This window comes from Cavia porcellus, unplaced genomic scaffold (genome assembly GCF_034190915.1).
Source record: "Cavia porcellus strain 051 isolate PalLab524CR breed Dunkin Hartley unplaced genomic scaffold, mCavPor4.1 scaffold_8, whole genome shotgun sequence".
Lineage (NCBI taxonomy): Eukaryota > Metazoa > Chordata > Mammalia > Rodentia > Caviidae > Cavia > Cavia porcellus.
The window spans coordinates 23,768,742-23,786,395 of record NW_026947491.1 but is presented as its reverse complement, the minus strand read 5'-3'; the positions used below and the strand labels follow the sequence as shown (position 1 = coordinate 23,786,395).

General features: G+C 38.0%; 1 protein-coding gene across 11 annotated transcripts in view; it reads right to left on the bottom strand.

Moving 5' to 3' along the window:
* Positions 1–17,654, bottom strand: part of Ppfibp1 (PPFIA binding protein 1) — a 206,126-nt gene that overhangs the window by 15,236 nt on the left and 173,236 nt on the right. For 10 of the 11 annotated variants that reach the window (XM_063254464.1, XM_013149341.2, XM_013149345.2 and 7 more), the window contains 5 exons: positions 14,247–14,322; positions 10,831–10,985; positions 4,709–4,824; positions 3,288–3,344; positions 1,475–1,535 (listed from right to left, as the gene is read on the bottom strand). In XM_063254464.1, the coding sequence (XP_063110534.1) occupies positions 1,475–1,535; positions 3,288–3,344; positions 4,709–4,824; positions 10,831–10,985; positions 14,247–14,322 (465 nt within the window). The remainder of the gene's footprint in view (positions 1–1,474; positions 1,536–3,287; positions 3,345–4,708; positions 4,825–10,830; positions 10,986–14,246; positions 14,323–17,654) is intronic. The other variant, XM_013149346.2, reaches the window with a different exon arrangement.

The window sequence follows — 17,654 nt, the reverse complement described above, 5'->3', positions numbered from 1 at the left end:
TCATGTGAATTAGCAAATATAGGGCTGTAGTATGTTACACTGTTTTAATACTACCCAAAGAAAGTTTTGATTGCATGTTTTCATTTCTCATTTTTCTAATATCTCTTGCTTTTTTTTCTTTTTTTTTTGAAACAGTCTTGCTATGTAGTACAAGCTGGTCTTGAACTCACTAGCTGGCCTCAAACTTAGGGTGATCCTCATGCCTCACTCTCCTCCTGCCTGCTGGGATTATGAGCATGTGCTACCATACCCAGCTTTCTCTTGTTTTCTGTTTCTTTTGCAGAGATTGGGAAAAACATGAGGGGAGACAGGCATTTAGAGTGATGATTTTACTTGAAATACCTACTGTTTGTGGTAACTAAAAGTTGACAGTACAATATAGTAGTTTTATTATCTATATCTCAACAATATCAAAATCTTTTAGCCATTTATTGAAGTGACAAAACAAAAAAGATCTTAATATGCTAGTTGTCTCCAACCTTCCCAGAAGGGGGTGGAGGACACTGTTTTTTTTCATGGGAAAAAAAGAAGTGTACTGATAAGGTCTTTAAAAATATTAAGGCATTTGCTCAGATGGGCAATGGTTGTATAACATAAACTACTAATCATTTACTACTGATCTTTAGGCTTTTTGTGAAGCCTAGAGAACCCCAGTGATTGGTTATTTGAAAGATGATACAGCATATTGTAAGTTCATGGTTTTGTTTTAATAACTGATTGAGATGAAATTCACATAACATAAAATCAACTATTTAAAGTGGACAATTCAGTGGCATTTAGTACCTTCACAATGTAGTAAAACTACTGCCCGTATCTAGTTCCAGAGTGTTTGTATCATTTTAAAGGAAAACCCACACCACTACACATTCTCTCCTCACACGACTAGCAACCACCAGTCTGCATTCTCTATGGACTTACCTACTCTGGAAAGAAATGGAGCTGTGTAATACCTAAGTTTTGTACCTGGCTTCTTTGATTTAACATGACGTTTTAGTGGGTCTGAGACCTGGACTACTGGAGATATTTAGGCTTTTTAAATGTAACGAAAGTAAAAAAAATTTTATATTTTAATTTGGATATTAAAGTTACCTCTAAAGGCTTCTGAATAGACTCCTTTTCCTGTTCAAAACAACATTTAAGGTTGTTTAGGACTCCTTTGTATGCTCAGAATTTGTCACATACACTTTTATAAATAAAAAAAAATTTACATTACTTCTAAGTTACAAAACCTTAGTTTCATTCATTTTCTACTTTATTTTTTTATTTCACTACAGCCTCCATTTTTAGTTTTATGTAATACTTTCAACCTTTTATATTCATACTTAATATTTATCATTAGCTACACTATAGTCGCAATTTTTCATTAAAGAAACTATAGGCTCTTTCTGAGTTTTATTTGCAAAGCGGGAAAAGTTAAAGATCCTTAAATATTTCCTTCTTAGATTAAAAGAAAAAAGAAAAACACAAAACCAACCACTTCTGATGCCTCTTTCTTCAGATTGCCCAGGCTGTTGGATTTCTGCCAACTTGAAGTTCTAAAAATAATAATGATAATTAGGATCAATAAAAAGTAGCTCTGGTGCATCTGTTTTTAAGTGGAGCATCTCAGGAAGAAACTAAATTGTATGTGGGTTGAGTCCTGGCAATAAAAGAAAAAGCTGGAATCACGCAGTCACTTATGTGCTTAACTAAATTATAACATTTAGTTCTTTTAAAAGAAAGGGTGGTTAATTGTCCTGCCAATAACTTAATATGCCACATATTAAAATAACTGGAAAAACACTTAGGACTATCCCTATGATGTCCACATTTGAAAATAAACCAGTATTTTCCATGGACTACTTGTATATCCTTTCCATATACAGATTTATCAGAAAATTTAAATACTTCTATTTTCTTTATATCTACTTACAATTAAAATAAAGAACAAAGGTTTTATTTTTCAATTCACTGGAATCTGACTCTAAATCTGGCAAAACAATTCATTTTATAGTTATGACCAATGCATAATAGAGGAAATGCCTACTGTTCCTCAGTCATTCATTTGCTAGTATACATAGCCACAGACACTCTCTTTCATATAATTGGCATTCAGCTATACATAGATCCTGACATGGCCTGATTGAAGAATTGAAGCCAGGAACATGTGACCAATTTAAACCAGAAAGAAGGCTGGTGACACAGTTCAGTGATGAAGCACACAGTCAGCATGTGAAAGGCCCTGGACTTCATCTGCAGCACCACAGACAGACAAGAGACAGACAGAGACAGACGGTAGCTAGCTAGCTTAATAATAAATACACAAACGTCTAAAAGGGATTTCTCCCATAATTACATTTATTAAGTTGCTAGAAAGTATTCACTATCAAATAAAGTAAAAAATATAGTGAAAAAAAGAAACAATTTCATCTTTGAGTGTGGCTCTGAAAAGTTTCCTAATTTTATCCAGACTTTAACTTGGATAGACATTCAAATTGTCAGTTTATTAAATTGAAAGTAAAGAAAAAAATCCCTACAAATTCAGCTTTTCAGCCACCATAGAATTCTCTGGGATTCTTTCTGCGGGAATCAAAAATGTAAATCAAGCTGGGCATGGTGACACACATGCCTGTAATCCCAGCACTATGGGAGGACGAGGCAAAAGGACTGAAAATTCCAGCCCTGCCCAAGCAATTTAGGGAGACCTTGTCTCAAAATAAAATATAAAAAGAAAGATCTATAGATATAGCTCAGTGAGAAGGCCCTGGGTTCAACCCTCAGTACAGTTAAAAAAATATTATATATCACATATATGTATGCCAGTACAGAAATGAATTAAAGACACTGAAGTAAAAACATGCTGAAAGAAGGCCAAAGATCTGCAAAATAGTTGGTATGAGAAAATAAGTTTTTAAAAAAATTTGGAAGGGAGGCAGGCAAACTTACAACTGTCTACTCCCACCTAATCATCTGAACTGCATCATAAAATTGTATTAGTTATTCATTACTTTATTTTTAGATACTGGGGATCGAACTCATGACCTCGCGCTTGCAAGGCAGGTACTTATTCTAAATCCTTAGCCCAAAATTTAAGTTTTTTTTTTTTTTTTTTTTTGTACTAGGGATTGAACTTATGAGCTCACGCTTGCTAGACAGGTGCTTACTCCACTGAACTAAATCTCTAGCCCTGCTCATCACTTTAATAGCTTCCATCATTGACTGTTAATATTGATTACTGCTAGTGATACAGACTCTCTTTTTTCTCAAGCTTTAGTTACACTTTTTGTATTCAATAATATATAACTTACAAAACACTATCACCCAGCTGGGTTTCAACAGCAGCACCAAGGGTCATTTTTCCATCACTAAAATGTTAAAACAAAAGTATTTATTAATGTCATGAATAAAAGACCATACAGATGCTCCTTGACTTACATAGGTGTTCAGGTTTCAATAAATCAATTTTAGCTGAAAATATCACTAGGCCAAAAAATGCATTTACTATGAGGCATAATCACAAAGGCTAGTGAATGTTGGAATTAAAAGTAATTATTGCAGTAATAGACACATTGCCATTGATTCTCAAAATACTTTCCCTCATTTTGAACACAGGTATCTCATCATTCTTGCCATGTGCTGAGCAGTTCTAGAGTCCTCCTTTATTAAGACTTCAGTTGTGCTCTCATGGCTACCTTCAAGTCTTGAATGGATTCAAAGTGCATGGCCATTTTGACTTTGGGGAAGAGCCAGAAGTGGAATGATGCTAGATCTGTTCGATAAAGAAGATGCAAACTGTTGTAATGCTTTTATACAACAGAAATTGTCATAAATGTTTTGAATTGATTCAGGACATTGAGGCAGACAGGACCGTTCAATAAAGGACACTCACAGAAAAGGACTTTCAGAACTGCTTCAAAAAGTGGGAAGAATGGGTGTGTTCAAAGCAAGGGGAAGTATTTTGAGAGGAATCAGTGGTAAAATGTGTCTTTCACTATAATAAATTAAAATATTTGTCAGAGTTTTCTTTATACCTTATATACTTAATTATATAGGTTAGGCTATTTTACCTTATATATACTTAGAATGCATATACTAATCTACAGTTGGACAAAACTATCTAACACAAAGCCTATGTTATAATGAAGTACTGAGTATCTCCAGTGATTTATTGAATATTATGCTGAAAATAATCTGCACAATTGTGAAGTTGAAAACTGTTCTGCTGAACAGCATAAGTAGGGGACTAGTTATATTCTAAGAGAATAGAATTGTCAAAACCAAAAACCATGTGTAAAGGAAGCTATTTCTATTATTTAAAGCTTTATTTATTTGTCCTAAAGTAAGATTCGGCAATTAATTTGGAAACATTCTGGTTTAAAAAAATCTATTTGCTTATACAGAAACTACTATATCACTTTTCTATTTTCTTTATAGTCATCTTCCAAAATAGCTTGTGGCACATGGATGTTACTATATTGCTACAGCTCTTTGATGGCCACTTATGACATAGGAAGTAAAATCCAAGTTCTCTGAAATCCCTCTCTAACCTGGCTACCTCACCTCCCCAGGCTCAGGTCCTATTATTCCTACTTCATACTTTCTACTTCAGTAACAATACAGTGACCACAGGTTCCCACACACATGCCTTCCTGTTTCTTGTTCTTTTGGTTTAGGTTGGTTGACTTTTTATTAACATTTACATTGCAGTGTTAGATTGGGAGTAACATACTTCTCTTCAAATGAAGTCTCTGGCTTAGGAGGCAACTTTGATTTTTCAGCAGTTTCCACGCCTACGGATGTTGGCAATAATGAAGGGATTGAAACTTGCAAGATGCTGGTGTGGAGCTGTAATATAATTATAAAAGTAAAAACAAACAAAACCACCCAAAACAACCCACACAAACACAAAACAAACAAGCAAAACACAAAGTAAATATAAATAAATGACACTTGCTCAGAGGGGTGCAATGATTTAATACTAAAGCTGAATACATTATTCTATGAATAAAGCACTGTTTAATTAATTTCACCCACTAATCCAGTATGAAACACTGGTCTGGTTAATTACTATATTCAATGTGAAGAAGCTGGCTAATTTTAATTAACAGAATTGACAAAAAAATGTAATGAAAAACAATTTCAAAGTACTTTGTAGTAACTACTTTAAACACTGTTACTGATATTAGAGCAACAAATGAAATGCTTAACAAATTTTTTTTCAAATGCTTTGTGTATTCTAGGTCTGGATTCTGTGTAAGAATTTTAGTACTTGAGATTTCAATAACTTATAACAATTGGAGAACAGCTGAATTATGGTCCACAAATAATACATCAAATTCTTTAAAAGGTATTTCAGTAAGAAAATGACCAGAAAGTAAACTGCAAGTCAACTGATCAATCACAATTCACTTCTGAACCTCAGCTAGGTAAGGCCTTGTATTAATGAACACAATCTTTTCTTTCTTTTGGTGGTGGTGGTGGGGATGGTGGTGGTAGTGGTGGACTGAATCCAGGGTCTTCACACTGAGCTATATCCCCCATCCTTTTTAAAAAATTTATTGGAAGACAGTTCTTGCTAAATTATTCAAGCTGGGCTTGAATGTTTGATCTTCCTTCCTTGGCCTCCTGGAGTGTTGGGATTATAGGTGTGAGCCATCATGCAAGTGAACTGAGTTCTGTGTGTCAACCAATTAGCAGCAGTCTCAACTTAGTAACTACATACTAACAGCTATGCTCAACTTACTTCTGCCTGCCTGAGCTCCAAGCATCCTAAAAACTACATGTTACCAATCTGAGCAGAATGTGCTTGCTAACAAAGCTTACTTGGTTAAGTAAGTAGTGAATTCAGCTTTGTGATTTTTGTTTCAATTACTGAGTAGTTATTTCTTCCTTAGTTTATGGGGGGGGGTAGTTCAATGGCAGATCTCTTGCCTACCTGTGGGTTCAGACCCTAGCAACCCTCTCCCTCAACAAAAGGACATCAAATGTGAAAGCACAGGAAATGTGAAGTCTTATTATGAAATAGGATATGTATCATTTTACTATTAGTTTTTTCGTCTTGAATCTTATAATAATTAACCCTGGACAACTCAGTCATAATAATGTCTGTTTCCTATGCCTTATACATCTTTTTTTATTCCTAATCATGGGGAAAAAATAACTACACTAAAAGACTGACCCATTTTCTTGATTTTTACAGAATTACTTGATTTATTTGATTTTTCAAACTTTTAAACCTTCATTTCTACCTCACATCTTTTAGCTTTTCTTTAAAAATGCAGCTGAACTCCCTCACTTCTCATCAAATCATTTCTGCTCCAAAGTATAAATCTATCATTAAATGGGAATTTACGCAGCAAAGTCTTTGAAGGCTCTGAGACTATCTAGACACAGTCCTACATGTGACAGCAATCTCTACAAAGGTGGTGCACTCACTGCTGTCAAATGTTTTCCCCTTCAGTACAGATATATATGCATTTTTAACAGATTGGGGATTTCCCCCTTTAAAGTATTTCTTATTTCTTGCTTAATAAGAGATTTTAAGCCACTTGGACATTTATGAAAGAAATTGGGTTAATTTTTATTCATTCTGAATTTTACATTCTTATGCAATTATTAGTACCAGTTAAGAATAATAGGGCCTGGGGTTTAGCTCAGCGGCACAAGTGCCTGTGTGGCAAGCGTGAGGTCCTGAGTTCAATTCCCAGTACTAATTAAAATAAATGAATAAATAAATAAATCAATAAATAAATAAATAAATAGTAAAGAGTAATAAGGTCCTGTCTGTTGGTCTCTTCTCACAGCCTATTGTGAAATATGACAGAAGAGATGACCAAAGTTGTTGCTTAGTTGAATAAAACTATTTCCTATTTGTAGTTTCCCTACATAGCAATTTAAAGTAAATTAAGATATAACTTCAGAGTAAAGATCAAACAACACTAGGAAACCAGATGGTCTCAGTGAAGTTAACAGTATGCCTGTAAAACCTTTTGATTCTGGGTTTTTGAGACTGCCACTGTATTCAATGTTGCCCATACTGACCTCAAACTCACAGCAATCGTAGTTCCATAGCTTCCGGACTACTAGGATCTAAATCTTTTGTTTAAACAGCAGAAAGATTGAGAGTTGCATTGCTACAATGAACCTTTTAAAAAGACTAAAAGTAATTGGCTGTGGCCTTACAGGGAACTTAAGGCCAAGAAAGGCTTACTGTGAAGATATGTGTGGACATGCTCTTATCTTATGGAGTAGATTACATAGGGATTCTTACAACATTCTAAATGTTTAAAGTATTATTGCAAATCAGATACAAAAGGACAAAGGTAGTACAAATGAAAAGGTGGCTTTGAACCTCTAGGGCATGTTTATAGGCTCAAAGCTAAGGAAGATACTCATCTGCAAATATTTGGAGGGAGAAGGAAAGAGGACTTGGAGGAAGTACACAGGGCCCAGTGTACCAGGTCCCTTTAAGGGAACTAGCAACAGGAGCCTAGCTTTGCTCAGGAATTGCTATAGATTAGGGGCACTTGAGAGCTTTCAATTTCCTTTCTTCTTCACTGAAAATGCCCATAGCAGTTACTTGTGATGTTGTTCCCAGCACTATGTGCTGGGTATCTGTCATGGTTTATGTCTGTGGCATCCAGGACTCATGAGTTTGCATTGTTCATTTGTGATGGTTCATTGTATAGTGCTTGGATTGATGGTGTCAGTGCTCCACCCACCTAGGGGTGGAGCCAGGATGTGATGTAATGGCAGGAAGAAGCTGTGTCTTGCTCTTTGCTGGTTCCGGCTGACTGTTGGTGGCTGCCATGAACTGCAGCCCAGCCATGCCCACCTTGCCTTGGAGCTAAGTGAGTGTGGACTGAAACCTCCAAAAATTGTAAGAAATAAACCTTTCCTTTCCCAAATTTGGGTTTCAGGTATTTTGTCTCAGCGACGAGTAAAAAGTAAGACAGAATTTGGTACTGAGAGTGGGATCGTTTGCTGTGACTATACCTGGCCATGTTTTTCACGAGGCTTTGGAAATTGCTTGTGGGCACAGTTTGGAAAGGTTTGGACGTGTCACCTGGATGCATAGAGCTGGAATAGCTTAGGCTGCTCTGTAGAGGAGATTCTGGTCAGAGCTCCAGAGACCAGAGGCTGATAAAAAGCCTCATGGTAAAGACCAGACTTGGGAGGTTTGTGCTGGGAAGGACTGCATTGAAGGTTGGACTCCACATGATGTGTGTTATGGCTTGGCAGAAAGTTTGTCTGCATTTTGCTCTTGCCCAGAGACTTTGCCTGAGACTGAGACAAAGGGCAATGGACTGATTAATCTTGAAAAAGAAACTGAAAAGCAATCTAATGTTGAGGCTGTGGCATGGCTATTGTTGGTGGCTTTTAGTGAGCTTTATGTTTCAAATCAAGAGCAAAGAGCCCAGCAGGATAATTTACAATGCTGTGAGTTTGGCCAGAAGGAAAATTCCAGGAAGGCTGTGGATTGTAAAGACAGAGTTGAGATTTTGATTCCTGAGGAGAAACAGAGAGATAAGAAAGATGGCCTTGGGGCATCCCAGGAAGCGCATCCCCACCCTTTGCAGCCTCACAGCAAAGGTTAAAAAATTTGCTCAGAGGGAAAAGCTGCAGAGCGCCATGTTCCAGAATGGCAACAGCGGCCACATAAAATTCCAAAATGGCGACAGCGGCCACAAGAGGTTCTAGAATGGTGGCAATGTAGAGAAGCTTTTTCTCACAATCAGGCAAACAGAGCCCTGCGATCCAGGCAACTGACTCCTACAGCCAAGAGAGAGAAAAGCCTGGCTTCTACTTCAGCTAGCAGCAAACCTTGGCGGCATCCACAAGATGCTGATTTTAGGTACAAGGAAAATGCATCAATTCTGAGGGTAAGAAGGCTTCCACCTCGATTGCAAAGGGCCTGGGAGGCCAAGCAGTGTGCCCTGAGAGGGCAATTTGTGAAGATGTAAAGGTGAAGCCAAAGGTGCAGTGGAGACCCCAGAAGATTGGAAAAGCCAGGAATGTGGGTGATCCAAGGAAAGCTGCAAAAAGCGAGCAGAGAGGATTTAAGAGAAAAGCTGCAGGAGCTGAAATCCCTGGAAGTGCTGTGGGGGTGGAATCACCCAAGCCTTTTGGAGCTTGCAACCCGATTGCTTCAGATGCTGAGTGTGGAACTCTAGGACTTAATGTATGCCCTGCTGGATGTTGGACTTGCTTTGTTTCCAATACTTTATATTCCCGTTTATAACTTTTGGAATGGTAATGGTTATGTTGTACCTTTGCATTTCAGAAATGTTTAACCTTGTTTCATTTGTACAGGGGGTTACAGTTAAAGAGTTTGCCATAGATCTTGGAGGAGAATTGCGACTTGGACTTTTCAGCAATGATGAAACTGTTAGGACTTTGGCAACTCTTGGAGGTAGGCCAAATATCTTTTGTATAAAGGATGTACATGAGTCCTGGGGACCAGGGGTGGAATGTCATGGTTTATGTTTGTGTCCCCCAGGCCTCATGAGTTTGCATTGTTCATTTGTGATGGTTCATTGTATAGTGCTTGGATTGATGGTGTCAGTGCTCCACCCACCTAGGGGTGGAGCCAGGATGTGATGTAATGGAAGGAAGAAGCTGTGTCTTGCTCTTTGCTGGTTCCGGCTGGCTGTTGGTGGCTGCCATGAACTGCAGCCCAGCCATGCCCACCTGCCTTGGAGCCAAGTGAGTGTGGACTGAAACCTCCAAAAACTATAAGAAAAAAACCTTTTCTTTCCCAAATTTGGGCTTCAGGTATTTTGTGTCAGCGATGAGTAAAAAGTAACTAAGACAGTTTAACCCAGACAGATTAACATGTCTTAAAGTTTCTAGCTCTTTTCAATTGACTGGAATGATAGTCAAGAAACTGTGCCTAAACAAATTGCACTTGAGCAACTTCACACACATCTTGTTCTGAACTGGATGACTGGTTCCTGGAAGGCTGGTGCCTCACTGGAATAAAATTTGGGGGTCTTTACAGAGGAGATGATTGTTATTTTTCGTGGGACAGAGATGTAAACTGTTGCAGCCAAGGATGGAGTCGCAGACTTGATTTTTCCAAATATGGTTGCACCAACATATCCCTCTGCTCAGGTTCTTAAGATGCAACCACTTGTCCATTCAGAGGTGGGCTTGATGTCCCTCTCCTTGGATCTGGGTCAGGCTATGAGCACCACAAAAGGGGTGTAATGTGACTTCCAAGGTAAGGCTGGAGGATGCCTGTCCTCTTGGACAATGTGATACAATAAAAATGAGTTTAAGCTGCTTACTACCCTCAGTTTAAGAAACCAAGGGGAAATTTTACTCAGTCATTTTGTGGAATTGTCACCAGAAATGACCAAAATATATTTACTTATATCTCACTGTACTCTCATTTTATTTTCCACTACTTATTCTTTAATAAATAGATTATAATCCTGTATTTAAAATATGTACCTTTGAAGGATTTATATGTTTTTCCTGAAATAACTGGTTTTTTTTTGAGAGTCTATCCATGTTCCCCAGGTTGACCTTGAACTCTGGGACTCAAGGGATCCTCCTCCTAAGCCCTCCAGATAGCTGAGACCACAGGTGCATGCTGGCACCATGCCAGCTTGTTTTTCCTGAATTTTGTAAGGAATTCTGACATGGTTCAAAGCGTTTGTTAAAAAGAGAGAGACCATGCACATTTAAAAAAGCAGCAGGGGAACCAATGAGCAAGAGATGAAAACTGCCAAAATGAACCAAATGAAAACTGAGAAATAAAGCATGTGCTCATATTACTAATGCTGTTTGAACTTTCAATGACACAGACTCTTCAACAAAAAGAAAATGCCAACACTCTGTACATACCTCTTCTGAAATACCTGTGTCAAATGGGTCATGGCTGGGAGACTCTGTTATAGGAGAAGTCAATGAACTTTTCTCCAGATCACTAAAGCTCTGTGTATCCAACACAGTGGAGATGGAACTGGAATTGAGCAGGTCTTCATATTCACCGTCTTTGCCTAGAAAACAACAAAGCAAAAGGAAGCTAGCAAGTTTTTATGTTTGCCTTCTGGAGGAAAATAAGGATTGTAGTAACATTAAACATAAAACATTTTCTTTTGACCATGTGTGGTGGCATATGCCTGTAATCCTAGCACTTAGAAGGCTGAGGCAGGAGGATCATCGCTGAGTTTGATGCTAGCTCAAACTACTTAGTGAGATCTTGTCTCAAAAACAAAAACAAAACCCCAAACATTTTCTTTTTAGAGGGATCAGTGGTGCTGGAAATTGAGCCAGGGTCTAATGCATGCTAACCAAGTTTTCTAACTACTGACTTATAATCTCCCCATCCCCCCACTTTAGCAGTCCACTTTTTTCTGGTGTCACTTGAAAACAGCAATGTGGAACACCTAAGAAACAGCAGCTGAGATGTGAGCACTTCAGGGCCAAGAGTCTTGGGCCACAGAATGCCCAGTAATAGTACTCTCAGAGGAAATTGTGTGTGATAGGATCACTGACTCACAAGATTGAACATCACCTTAAAGGTAATTTATTCCAACAAAACCTCATTATATTTTAAAAATTGGGGGCTTTATAAATTTTAGTTTAGGAAAAGCCAAGGTGCAGAATAACTGGTACGACAAACTAATTCTGAATAGCAACAGAGTCATCATTTAAACATCTTATTTTTCATCACTGCTGTGCTCTGGTAAATTCATAAAAGGAAAATAGAAAAAAAAGGATGATTTTGAGTACCTCAAAAGAATCCTTTGACAGCACTTTAAAACAAAACAGAACAACTTACTAGAGAAGTACCATATATTCAATAAAGCAGCAATTTTGAGAAATTTTTTTCACATGTAGAAATGAAAAGGATTAACTTCTGAGGTTTTTTTTTTTTTTTTTTTTTTTTAAAGTAGAAAGAGTGATTAAAACCTTTGCTGTTTGTTTTTGAGATGGGTCTTGCTATACAGTGTAAACCAGTTTTGAACTTGCTATGCAGAGCAGGTTGGCCTCGAACTCATCATCTTTTTGCCTCTGCCTCCTGTATTCTGGGATTGCAAGTGTGTGTAATCATCTAATCTCTAAATAATACTAACTGGCAAATCATATACAGTGGTACTTGGCTTACGAGCTTAACTCGTTCCACAATTCTGGAGATGATTACAGTTATGTTGGTTTTGTCTGTTATCTAATGCCGAATTTGAAAATTTTGTCAACTGCTTTTGTTCGAGAATCAAACTGTTTGCAAACAAAAGCATCCAAGATGCAAGGAACCATTGTACTTGTTTAAAGATCTTAACCAAACATAAGTTTTTTCTGATCTTTATTTTTTATCAGCACATGCTTGTCATACATAATGATCACATGCATCATGGGGAATTTGTACCTGTACATGATATATCTTGATTCTTTTTATTTTCATTCCTTTTTCCACCATTAAACATTTCTTCCCCTCCTGATTTACAAAAGCTTTGTTTGCATTTTCTGTCTGTCTGTCTCTGTTTTTTTTGGAGACAGGGTCTTTCCATACAGTTCAGGCCTTGAACTCAAGTTATATGGCCTAGGCTGGCCTTGAACTTATACTGATCCTCCTTCCTCAACGTCTTGAGTGCTGGGATTACAGACATGCACCACCACGCTGGCCTTCTTTCTCTTTTTAAAAATCTCTTTTCCTTTCCTTCCCTTTCCCCTTTCTTTTTAAACAAGTTCTTTTTATTTCCCAATAGCTATTCTCTGTTTTGCTCCTTATTTACACTTTTGGTTTCTCACATAAGAGAAACAATGTTGTATGTAAACTTGTGTAACCAGACATAAATTGTAATTGAGGGTTTACTAGAATTTTATTTCAATTTTTCTAGAATAGAACTTAGATGTTATTAGAATTATGTTCAGATTAATAAACAAACATAAATCCTAGTGAAAAAAATCACTGTTTATATAATCTTTACTGGAACAGGACGTACTTTTCTTTGGTGATAGGAACTGAGTTTAGGGTCTTTGCACCGAGCTACATCCTCAGCCCTTTTTATTTTGAGACAGGGTCCTTTCCAGTTCATAAATGTTGCCCAGATGATCTTCTGCTCTATCCTCTCAGTGTATGGAAATTACAGACATGAGCCAGCATGCCTGGCCACAATCATCTTTATTTAGGTGTCTCCTAGGAGTTTTGGAACTTCCATGTGCATCTCCTTAGCCATCTAATGTTTTTCCCTAAGCTTGGTAAAAGGAACCATCACCTGCCAAGTTGCTGCAGTCCAAAACTATCTTTCTCGATACCATTCCTCTTCCTCACTTTTCTCTGACTTACCTCACCGCTGTGTTGATTCTGACATTGTAAAACACTCCTGATCAGACCTGGTTTCCCTGACTCTGTCCACCTGGAACACCACAAGCCTCCTAGTCTGTTTCCCTTGCTCCAAATACTGTTCTTCCCTGTGCTCTATTTGCTACAAACATCATGTTGTAGACTTGCTGAAACCTTTCAGTGAGTTCTTCCACAATTGAACAAGGGCTTAATACCTCACCTTGCATGACTGACCCACTGGGGCCACTCTTCATCTCAGTGCTACTGCACTCTCCCTGCCTTCCACATGCACCAGTCTTTTCCTCTTCTTAAACATACCAACTACTTTTTTCTCCAGGGCTCATGCTCTTGCTGTTGTTCTCTTGCTCTCTTGAATGCTACCTAATCAACTTAGAGATGCTCTCTATCATCAACTAACCCTAGGGTATTCTTGCTCATAGTCCTACGTGTACAATTTTTGGCAGTGAACAGTTGCTCAACAATGCTGTTTACTAGAGGAATGAGCTACCAAATTTGGGATAATGGGTTTGCAAGAAAATTCAGGCCAATGTAAGTTCATAGCCACTTCAAATCAAGTAAAGAAGAAAAGTCTACCAGGTGTGGCATAGGCATGCCTGTAATCCCATTTCCTACAGATGCTGAAGCAGGAAGAGTACACATTTGAAGCTGGTTTGAGCAACTTGGTGAGACTCTGTCTCAAAAACAAAACAAAAAAAGCTGAGATATAGTTCAGTGACAGTGACAGCACAGCATATGCAAAGCCTTGGGTTTATTGCCTAGAACTAAAGGGGAAGAAAGAAAAGAAAGTCTTTAGGGCTGGGGGTTTAGCTCAGCGGCATAAGCACCTGCCTTGCAAGCAGGCGGTCGTGAGTTCGATCCCTGGTACCGATAAAAATGAAAAAAGACCAAAAAAAAAAAAAAAAAAAAAAAAAAAAAAAAAAGAAAAGAAAGTCTTTAGCACTATCTTTTTTACCTTGAGTGGGTAACACCGTGTCTTGCATTTTCTTGTACTTGTTCAGGCACTGTCGGAGATCTTCTATTTTCCGGTCCTATGAATAAAATAAATTATCATCTTTAATACTATGATTTTAAAACAGTAAAGGTAAGTGTGACAAAACAAGCAGATGTGAATTATTTACATTATTCAAAGAATACTTTGAGACTTTAGTAAAACTAGTGACATCCAGAATATTTTCCCTTATGTGCACGAGATACAGAAAAAGTACATCTGACTTTAGATGTACTTCAGCTGCCATTAAAAAAAAGCCCCCCCCCAAGAGCCCCCAAATAATATATTAAACAAAATCAACCGGCTTCATTTAGACTTCTAACTTACAAATCTGGAGAGATCTATGTCTCTCTCTGTATTAGACATCATCAGTCATCATTTAGCTCTTGCCTTCTCAAGACTATCACCAAGTTGCTTTGATTAGTTATCATTGTCCTCCTAGCTATTAAAAACAACCAATACCTTAACACCCACACTGTGATCCTACTAATCCGACTTTATACTCCCTGCACTTCTTTGTCTTTATTTCTATCTTATTTTCTCAATCTGTTGGTCAATAGCCTAACTTTTAATATTTTGGTGCTGAAGATCCAACTTATGGTCCTGCCTAGGTACTCTACCACAGTACTACATTCCTAGCCTTGGAGATTCAACTTCTATAAACCCCATTATTTTCTAATTTGGACTATAAACTATTAAATTTTGAAAGTTCTGTCCTAGACCCTCTTCTTTTTTTCCCATGCCCTCAACTGTAGCACATTATTTAAAAAAAAAAAAAAAAAAAAAAAAAAGTCTCCTTAGCCAAGTTTGGCCAGGCTGGCAATGAAGCATTTGCACATGAAGACTGCCCTCTGGAGGCAGGAAGACTGGAGGCAGGGTATGGCTAAGACTGCTTGGAGTGTAGGCAGGAACTTTTAGTAACAAAATCCCAGCACACATGCACAGAGCAAGCCCCAAAGCCCTGAGAGCTTGAACTTGAGACCTGATGCCAGTGGGGAGTGAGGGTGGGGTAGGGTGAGGTGAGGTGGGACACAAAAAGGACAGTGGACCTTGAGCTCTGGCTATCATCTCCCTTCACGGTACCCCATCCTCATACTGGAGGGTACATTTTTTTTTTCCGTACTTTTACTTGGCCAAAGTGGCTCACAGAGCCTGTTTTTGATTGACTGACTGATTGATTCATTATCTTTTTGAGATAGGGTTTTGTTGTGTAGTACAGGCTGGCCTTAAACTCACTGTGTAGTCCAGGCTGGTCTCAAACTTATGGTGATTCTCTTGTCTCTTGAGTGCTGGGATTACAGGTGTGCACCAATATGCCTGGTTCATTTATTACTTTAATAAAGATAAGACTTTACTAGTATTTGTCTTGACCAATTCTTTGTTCAGGCCATAAGGAACCTAGAAATCACCTATAGAAGGAGTCTCCAGCACCCCAACACCCAGGAACACTCTTGTGTGACCCTGGAAAATTCTGAGGAACTACAGGAAACCTAGACTGGTCTACTGGAGAAAGAGATAATTTGGAGATGAGAGGAGTCATTCTAGTTGGGGCCAACCTACAATTATCTATCAATTACCACATATGTACGCTGTACTTGTCTGTATCATTCAGTCCCTCTTATTTTACACCATTCAGTCTGTGAGCCACCAGTAGACTAGAGATCAGCTAAGCCAGTTGACATCAGAAGAACCATCTAGCCAACTCACAGAGATATGAAGTAACACAAATGTGTTTTCCAGGGAGCAAAAACCAAAAGCTAACTGATACATCAGATACAGCCTCCTCCAATTTACAATTTTGGATTTCCTCTGAAACTGATGGGGTTCATTCCCCACTAATCTAACAACTTCACATTAATCCTACGGTTTAGAGTTATACTCCAACTTTCTATGAGAAATCTCCTTTGAAATGTCCCACAAGCATATCAGATTAGATGCATCTAAATTTAAGTAGTAAATTTAATTCCTAAGTACTAAAGCCTTTGCTTAGATTTCCTTAAACCTTTAAAGGTAAAATTATATTACAATTATCCAAGCCAGAAAATTTTTTTCCTTTCTCAAACCCAAATGTCTGTAAATCCTATCTATTACAGTAAGCTAAGTTAGACAGAAATTAATATATAGTCAAGAAAGGGGCTGGGCTCTCAAGGAAGTCAGCACAAAAATAAAGACAGCAGAATTGTGGCTGAAGAGCGTCTGATGAGGCCAAGTCAAGACGAAGATGCAGTAGGTAGGCCCGCATGCTTCCAATGAGGGATGAGCAACAATTCGTAATCATACTATAATTAGCACCATCTGGTACAGAGAGTCCAGCTAGGAAACAAGTGCTTAGGTGGGTGACCAGAGCATCTTGAACCATCCCTTCCCCAAAGTGCCTTTGTTCTTTTCATATACCCTCGCTACGTGACTTGTGATGGCAAACCTTTTAGAGATAAGTGCCCAAATTGCAACCGCAAACACACTTATTTATCACAAAGTGCCCATACTACAATTAAACTGACCACTGAGGTTTTTAGTTCAGAAAAAACACCATACATTAACCACTTAACAGTTTACTTTTGGTGCGGTAACTCAGGCAGCACATCTGTTTACATACTATCCTGAGCGTCATTTGAGCAGGTGTCATTTAAACCAGTTGATTCTTACATTGAATAAATTTGATAAAATCATCATTTTTATATTTCCTATTATATTACCTTATAAAAACATGTAATTTTGGCCATCTTGTATTTAAGCAATTGGACTGGTAAGAGGTTAGCATCTTTTGTCTTAAAAGAAAAAAACATGCATGCATATGTTCATCACCTCTGTCTTATAGATTAACTGTAGTTTGACCCGTGTTATACCCAAATTATGAGTTTGCTCTATAAATTATTCTTGATAAAGGGCCTTGGTGGCCACCTGCTTTGGAATTCCTCCTGATGAAAGGGGAAAGAGTCTGTAAGCAGGAAGAAAATACAAAATGAGGGCCTCATCTGGCAAATCTTGATTAGAAAGGGGTTAAAATTTAACTAGAAGGAACAATTAACAAGACGAGAGAGATGATAAACTTTTCCTCACCTTCAATCAAATGCAAAGGAGACAGGGGCAGCCACTTAAAAGGAAGTTGTTATTTAGTATATAAAAAACTTACGCATCTATATTCATATATACATATATGTACATTAGCATTCTAGGGTTACTATATTACTGCACTAGAGACACATATATTCCCTTAATCCTTAACACTAAGCCCCTGCCCCATTTATCCATCATAAAGGGGCAGGAAAAAAACAAGCACCACAAGGAATGTGCATATGGAATGGGGCCCAGGCTAGAATCTTGGGCCTGAGATCTATTTATGACAGTCCAGGGAACCAATGAGGTTGCGAC